This window comes from Arachis stenosperma, chromosome 1 (assembly GCF_014773155.1).
Source record: "Arachis stenosperma cultivar V10309 chromosome 1, arast.V10309.gnm1.PFL2, whole genome shotgun sequence".
NCBI lineage: Eukaryota > Viridiplantae > Streptophyta > Magnoliopsida > Fabales > Fabaceae > Arachis > Arachis stenosperma.
The window spans coordinates 61,198,384-61,206,363 of NC_080377.1; the positions used below are offsets into that span (position 1 = coordinate 61,198,384).

The 7,980-nt window shown below is 35.0% G+C and overlaps 1 protein-coding gene across 2 annotated transcripts; it reads left to right on the forward strand.

Annotated features, from left to right (window-relative positions):
• The first annotated feature begins 1,462 nt into the window (after positions 1 to 1,462).
• LOC130945492 (rhicadhesin receptor-like) lies at positions 1,463 to 4,253 on the forward strand. 2 transcript variants are annotated; one of them, XM_057874211.1, is made up of 3 exons: positions 1,463 to 1,487; positions 3,277 to 3,369; positions 3,706 to 4,253. In XM_057874211.1, the coding sequence occupies exons 1-3, from the start codon at positions 1,463 to 1,465 to the stop codon at positions 4,251 to 4,253; spliced, it is 666 nt and encodes a 221-aa protein (XP_057730194.1). The 2 variants fall into 2 exon arrangements, with proteins under 2 accessions (XP_057730194.1, XP_057730188.1); XM_057874205.1 differs by lacking the exon at positions 1,463 to 1,487 and having other exon boundaries at positions 3,211 to 3,369.
• The last annotated feature ends 3,727 nt before the right edge of the window (positions 4,254 to 7,980 follow it).

Consider the following 7,980-nt stretch of genomic DNA (forward strand, 5'->3'; position numbering starts at 1 on the left):
GAATCACAATTTCGTGCACCAAGTTTTTGGCACCGTTGCCGGGGATTGTTCGAGTATGGACAACTGACGGTTCATCTTGTTGCTCAGATTAGGTAATTTTCTTTTCAAAAACTTTTCAAAAAAGATTTTTCAAATTTTTTTTTATTTTTCGTTTTTCTAATAATGTTTTTTGAAAAAAATAATAAAAATACAAAAAAATCATAAAATCATAAAAAAAACCAAAAATATTTTGTGTTTCTTGTTTGAGTCTTGAGTCAATTTTTAAGTTTGGTGTCAATTGCATGCTTTAAAAAATTTTTTCTTGCATTTTTCGAAAATTCATGCATTCATAGTGTTCTTTATGATCTTCAAGATGTTCTTGGTAAATCCTCTTGTTTTATCTTGATGATTTCTTGTTTTGTGTTGTTTGTTGTTTTTCATATGCATTTTTCGTTTGTTAGAGTCCATGCATTAAAGATTTCTAAGTTTGGTGTCTTGCATGTTTTCTTTGCATAAAAAATTTTTCAAAATTATGTTCTTGATGTTCATCATGATCTTCAAAGTGTTCTTGGTGTTCATCTTGACATTCATAGTGTTCTTGCATGCATCATGAGTTTTGATTCATAATTTTCATGTTGTGAGTCATTTTTGTTGTTTTTCTCTCTCATCATTAAAAATTCAAAAGAATCAAAAAATATCTTTTCCTTATTTCCCTCCAAATTTTCGAAATTTTGGGTTGACTTGGTCAAAAATTTTTAAAAATTAATTGTTTCTTACAAGTCAAGTCAAATTTTCAATTTTAAAAATCTTATCTTTTCAAAATCTTTTTCAAAAATCATATCTTTTCCATTTTTTCCTTTTTTTCGAAAATTTCAAAAATCTTTTTCAAATTATTTTCAAAATCTTTTTCTTATCTTTTACATCATATTTTCGAAAATTAGCTAACAATTTATGTGATTGATTCAAAAATTTGAAGTTTGTTACTTTCTTGTTAAGAAAGGTTCAATCTTTAAAATTCTAGAATCCTATCTTTTAGTTTCTTGTTAGTTAAGTAATTAATTTTAATTTTAAAAAATTAAATCTTTTTCAAAACTAATTTCAATCATATCTTTTCAAAAAATATCTTTTTAATCTTATCTTTTCAAAAATCCATCCGAATCAAGCTAAAATATATTAGAAAATCTGGACTCATCGGTACCTTACTATCACCGTTACTCTTAAATCCTTTGGCTTTATGGTTACAAAATCATATCCATCCCTCTTTATTAGATTTACCTCTAATTCCATCATTTATATACTCATTTATGTTGATGACATGTTGCTAACAGAGAATAATAATTCTAAAACTCAAATTGTTTTACAGCAATTACATTCTACATTTGTACTTAAAAATTTAGGTGATTTAAATTTCTTTCTAGAAATAAAAGCTATTATGCATTCTGAAAATTGAAACTCTTTAAATCAAGGTGTTTGCTATGGTACGATGATAAATTCATACGTACCGATACGTTTAAAATATAGACAAATAACAATAAGCCATGTGGAATTTATTTTCCACGTCAGCATTTAATTTTTTCTTTTTTAAATATATAGTATATCACCACTTTTACTAAAACACCCTTTTAATTAAATAAAAATAAAAAAGATTTATTTATTTAATTTTATAAAAAGACTTAAACATCCTTCCTTTATTTGATTAGACAAAAATATCCTTTTAAATTAATCAAATTTTAGAATTCAATTAATCCTAATTTTATAGTTTCAAATAATTGAAACAACAAAACAAAAACATATTAAAAAAACAAAAAATCAAAATTGTTCTTCCTCTATGTTAAACATATTAAAAAAACAAAAAACCAAAATTGTTCTTCATCTAAGGTTCAGAAACCTTCTCCTTCACACCTCTAAAGGTTTCAGTCTTCTTCATCTTCTTCTCTCCTCTTCCTATCCTCTATCTGTGTCTCTCTCTGCTCCTGGATCTCTCTCATCTGTCTCTGCATCTCTGTGTTGCACGCAAGACACCATCGTTTTGCTGGAATGCCCTAGCCAATTACCTAACCTAGCAACCTTAGCTCCACACAACGGCTAAACGCGAATCCATCCCTCCCATCACCCTCGAGCTCCTCCTTCCTCTCTCCGTCATCGATCTCACTCCCTCACCTCCGTCCATCTCCCGCCGCCGTCGCCGAAACGAGCTTCGAAGCCACCGTCGGTATCGCGTAGCTCTGTTCCACCATCGTGCAGCTACTATTTCAGCTTTGAAAACACCGTCGCGCAGCTCGGTTCCATTCACCGTCTCCTGCACTCCCACCGGCATCGAACAACAATAGCTCGACTTCAAAGATCCCCCTCCTTCTTCCGCCGTAGATTGCGTTGGCACCAGCCAAGACGTCGAGTGCGTTGCACCCTTTGCCAATGAAGAACAGGGACAAAACGGCACCGTATCGTTATCTTCGGAGAACAATAAGGAACAAAGTATCAGTCTGTACCCAAAATGAACTAGTAACAATTTCCCTAACTAACTAATAACTAACTGTAAGTCTGTAAATGTCAGTAACGGACCACACTACTAACTAATAACTGTCAGCAACAAAAGAAATCTGTTTAACTAAAGTTATCTTGTGTGTGGATTGAAGAAGGTGAATCATTGAAGTGCCTTGCGGAAGGGCTTTGGGAATTGACAGTGCTGGTATCACCGTTCTTCTTCTGGGGAACTGCAATGGTGGCTATGAAGGAGGTGATTCCAAGGACAGGCCCATTCTTTGTGTCAGCATTCCGGCTAATACCTGCCGGATTCCTCCTCATCGGGTTCGCTGCTTCAAGGGGAAGACCGTTCCCTTCGGGATTCAATGCCTGGCTCTCAATCTCTCTCTTTGCATTAGTTGATGCAACTTGCTTTCAGGTCTATTCATATCTTATGCTCTCAAAAGTTATGAAATTTTCCATGGCAGTATATTTGTTACTTTGTTAGTTAGTTTGTTTAGAATGAAGGGGAATTGAAAGCAATGCTAATTGATTGGAATGCTTTAAGAATTGGCATATTGCATGCTTTGATTCCAAACTCATTCAGTATTGAAATTCAACTCATGATCATCCTTTTGTCTCTGTTCTAAGTCTTCTACTCACCTTTGTGCCTATCTATATAAATATTGAAAACCTCATTAACTTATTCCAACTTGCCCAAAGCATTTAAAGCAATACACATTTTCTTCTTCTCTTTTTTGTTTCCTTTCATCCCACCCAATTTTGTTTTCTCATTCTTGGGTTCATAGTTAACCATGAAGTTCATAGGGTCAGTGTTAGCGGTGACTTTTGCTCTGGTTTTAGCCTCAACCTCAGCATCAGATCCTGATGCTCTTCAAGACCTCTGTGTTGTAGACACTGCATCTGGTATATCTTATATTTCTCTATCTATCTCTTCTCATTTGATGTTTCTATTCTCTTGTGATATGTGTGTCTGGAACAACAACAACATAATAATCATTATATTTGATCCTTTGGTTTTCTTTCAATTAACTCCAACTAACTCACTATTAGGCCTACCAACTACTTTAATATTGCTTCCTTTTTCATAATATGGTGCACCCACTTGCATATGACTACTAATTAAGGTTTTTTTGTTAACACAACATAAAAAAAGTTAATCTTTTTAAGTAAATTAAGCATAGCCCAGATCTCAAAAATCATTGGCTGGTTGACATGGGTAGTGTGTGAATGAAAAAACAGGTGTTAAGGTGAATGGATTCACGTGTAAAGACGCTGCAAAAGTGAATGCATCTGATTTCTCATCAAACATATTAACAAAACTAGGTGTGGCAGCAAACACAACCTTTGGTTCCATTGTAACAGGAGCCAACATTGAAAAGATCCCAGGATTGAACACACTTGGTGTGTCTCTGTCACGCATTGACTATGCCCCAGGTGGACTCAACCCACCCTACACACACCCACATGCTACTGAGATTGTGTTTGTTCTTGAAGGTCAACTTGATGTTGGGTTCATAACAACATCCAATGTTCTCATATCAAAGACCATCTACAAGGGTGAGATCTTTGTCTTCCCAAAAGGGTTGGTTCATTTCCAGAAGAACAATGCCAATGAACCTGCTGCAGTTATTTCAGCCTTCAACAGCCAATTGCCTGGAACACAGTCTATTCCTCTGACTTTGTTTGCTGCCACCCCACCGGTCCCGAATAACGTGTTGACCAAGGCATTCCAAGTTGGTACCAAGGAGATTGAGAAAATTAAGTCTAGGCTTGCTCCCATGAAGTAATTGTTATAGTAGGAATGATATATACTTGATTGGTATATGTATGCTTTAATAATGTCTCTGTTGTTTTTATGTATTTGTCTCTCTCATTCAATCTCTCTTTGTTGCCTCACAATTCATCATATATATTTGGAAAACTTATAAAAGCAAATAATGGGACATATTCATTTCTTTTATAATTGGAATTTGAAAGGTGCTATCAGCATGCTTTGTTCTTTTTGTTAATCATAATGTGTGTGTGTGATGTATTATTCAGTGTTGACTTACTAGTTCTCAACAGTCCTACTCCTTGTTGCTTATCTATCAGTGCCTTATAATAACAAGAATATTAAAGTTATTGCCTCCTATGCCTCATCTTACTCTCTTTCCCTTTCTTCTATAACCTTCCAATTAATCTCATTGAATTTGTACCATGGTGGTATTAAAATAATGTATAATAATATTAATAATTACACTTCCTATCATATTGGTATGGATAGATGGAAACAAATAACCTAACCCCATCTTCCGTATCTTATCTCCCAATATTTAGCAGCACAAAGAAATGTAGCTAGTATGGTCAAAATAGTAGAAAAAACCTGCCTTGATTATTAGAAATTATCATCGTGGCACCATGTAACCCGCTAAAGTCATAGATACTACAATACAAATAACTATTTTTTATTTATTCACACTAATCAAAACTAGTTATACAGATTGATTAATTATCATATCCTAATATATAATATAGTTTTATAAAGTTGCTGCAAATAAAAAGCCATACAGCCAAAGCAGAAGGTGGAATTTCTTTGTCAATGTCCTAAAGATTGATTCCTAATAGCTTTGTTCCTCCAATTATATTTAAAAGCAACAGAGTTGGTAACTAAAGTATGGGCAAATGTTAATTATATGCTACTCAATAGAGGCATAAACTGGCCGTACACATATTCCAGCTATATGAAATGGTGAATTCACAAAATAAACTAACTAATGGTTAGTGATGTTGGGCCACTAACCCAAATTCATTTTTGTATATTCCCCTGGGGGAAAACATCTTAATTTGAGTAGATTTTTGTCTAAGGTTATTCCAATTGAACAATATGCTTCTTTCACATAAGAAAAAGAAACCACACCTCATCATATTACAGCTAAGCATGTGAAGACGGGATAACAGCAATTTCAGAGACTTGTTTAATGTTTGATTACTAAAAATGCTTCTTAAATAATCTAAAATTGCAGGAAGAGTAAGTAATATAAATATATAATAGTTTATGTGAATAGCTGAATAACGTGAAGATTCATACATATATACACCGTACTGTACAAGGAGTTACAGAAGCATTAAGACTTGAGACTATGTTATTCTTACTCTTAAGGTATGTTGTACAAGAAAAGTGATTTCTTGCACACTTGCTTTTCTGATGCACAAAAACTGATAGTATTTCTTTATTTCCTATAACTTTAAGCAATCAATTTCTGGGAAGCAGCCAGTTTAACTGTTAAGATGAAAGATGATTTGCCAGCTTCCCTCAGATACCGCACATCTCCATTCATCAGCTTCAGCAACTTTCTGCTGATGAGCAGACTAATACCCTCCTCGGATTCTTGTCTGTCTCGTCCGAACATTTGGTTCAGCAATGTTTTCGGAACACCAACACCATCATGTGTTATGCTGCAAAGATAGCAAAAACAATCAGTGAACCACTTAAGTAGTAGTTAGATGATCACATGTGGGAATGTCACAAGTTTCTTGTTCCCATAAAGTTGAGGTACAACAAAGGAATATATAGTATGCATGGAACAGTTACCTTATCTCCAAGTTAGCCAAATGAACTGATTTGCCTAATTGATCTTTTGTTAAAGAGGCTGCAACAACAACTTGACCTCCGGTTGGCGTAAAATTGATGCAAATCAATAAGAAGTCAGCCAAGACTTGCTGCAGCCTAAGACTATCACCATATAAGGTTTCTGTCATGATGTGCTCCGTGACTTCGTTGATTATATGGATACCCATTGCCTTGCTCTTTGTCATGACCTAACTAAGGCAGGCAACAAAAAGTTGATGCAGAGTGAATTCAACCATTTCCAAATTCAAGTAGCTGTTCAGAGTACAAGAATGAAAGGAATTTAATATTGTCATAAATAACATCATCATAATCATATTCATAAATCATACCCATCAATGATATAGTAAAGATCCGAGTCATCGAGAATTTTGCTACGCTGGCGTTGGCACTGAGCCACTGAGTGCCAGTGTGCAGAAGTTGTTTTTGCTCAATTCCCAACTCAGTATTCTCCAACAATTTTCGAGAGAACACAATCCCACACAAAGGATTCCGAATTTGCCTTTTCATATATGTTAAAGCTTTGAGTCTCTTCAAGGAAGTTTGTTCGGATAAACGCTGAATATGCAATGCTTGTTGAAGCTCAGGGCTAGCTGTCTGTAAGAAGCAGAAGACTCCAGTAACTTCACCCTCTACATCCAATTTCTTGCTCACAGAAAGTAAGCATTCTACATACTTGCCATTCCGAGTGAAGAAACCAAAAGTAGCCTTCTGATGAGCGGATAATTTATACGCTTTTTGGCATTGTTTTTAGTATGTTTTTAGTATGATTTAGTTAGTTTTTAGTATATTTTTATTAGTTTTTAGTTAAAATTCACTTTTCTGGACTTTACTATGAGTTTGTGTATTTTTCTGTAATTTCAGGTATTTTCTGGCTGAAATTGAGGGATCTGAGCAAAAATCTGATTTAGAGGCTGAAAAGGACTGCAGATGCTGTTGGATTCTGACCTCCTTGCACTCGAAGTGGATTTTCTGGAGCTACAGAAGCCCAATTGGCGCGCTCTCAACGGCGTTAGAAAGTAGACATCCTGGGCTTTCCAGCAATGTATAATAGTCCATACTTTGCCTGAGATTTGATGGCCCAAACCGGCGTTGCAAATCAGCTTCAGAATTCCCAGCGTTTAACGCTGGAAATGGCATAGAAATTGGAGTTAAACGCCCAAACTGGCATAAAAGCTGGCGTTTAACTCCAGAAAGAGTCTCTACACGAAAATGCTTCAATGCTCAGCCCAAGCACACACCAAGTGGGCCCGGAAGTGGATTTTTCTGTCATTTACTCAATTCTGTAAACCCTAGGTTACTAGTTCACTATTAATAGGATCTTTTGACATTGTATCTGTACCTCATGACACTTTACACGTTTCTTTGTGTACATTCTACGGCATGAGTCTCTAAACCCCATGGTTGGGGGTGAGGAGCTCTACTGTGTCTTGATGGATTAATGCAATTACTACTGTTTCTTATTCAATCATGCTTGCTTCCGTTCTAAGCACTACAAGAAAAATACCCATTCAGCCACACTTTTTTTAGGCTACATTTGAAAAGCGTAGCCTATTCATAGAATAGGCTACGCTTTTCTCTGTGTTGCCTTTTTATAAGAGAAAAAGATACACAAATTCAGCATCATTTAAGAAGCGTAGCCTTAGGTATTAAAGATATCACTTAAAAAGCGTAACCGTAGGTTGATATCTATAGGTTCACTTTTCATATCAAAGGAGACGCTTTTAAAGCATAACCTATTTTTTAAGTTTAGGGTGCGTTTTAAAAGTGATGCCTAATGTCTCTAGAGCAAAAAAGTTAACACTTAGTAATTTTTTTCCTTGTTTTTCCTGAAAGCAAACTGATGATGATGACCCTTAGTAAAACTTAACACTTAGTAAAACTTAGAAAGTTATGAAACCCTTTTG

Excerpts from the sequence above, each read along its gene's own strand:
- LOC130945492 (XM_057874211.1), top strand. The coding sequence starts at position 1,463 with ATGATAAATTCATACGTACCGATAC. Across the intron at positions 1,488-3,276 it reads AAATTCATACGTACCGATAC|TGTTAGCGGTGACTTTTGCT; the intron begins GTTTAAAATATA and ends TCATAGGGTCAG. Across the intron at positions 3,370-3,705 it reads TGTTGTAGACACTGCATCTG|GTGTTAAGGTGAATGGATTC; the intron begins GTATATCTTATA and ends ATGAAAAAACAG.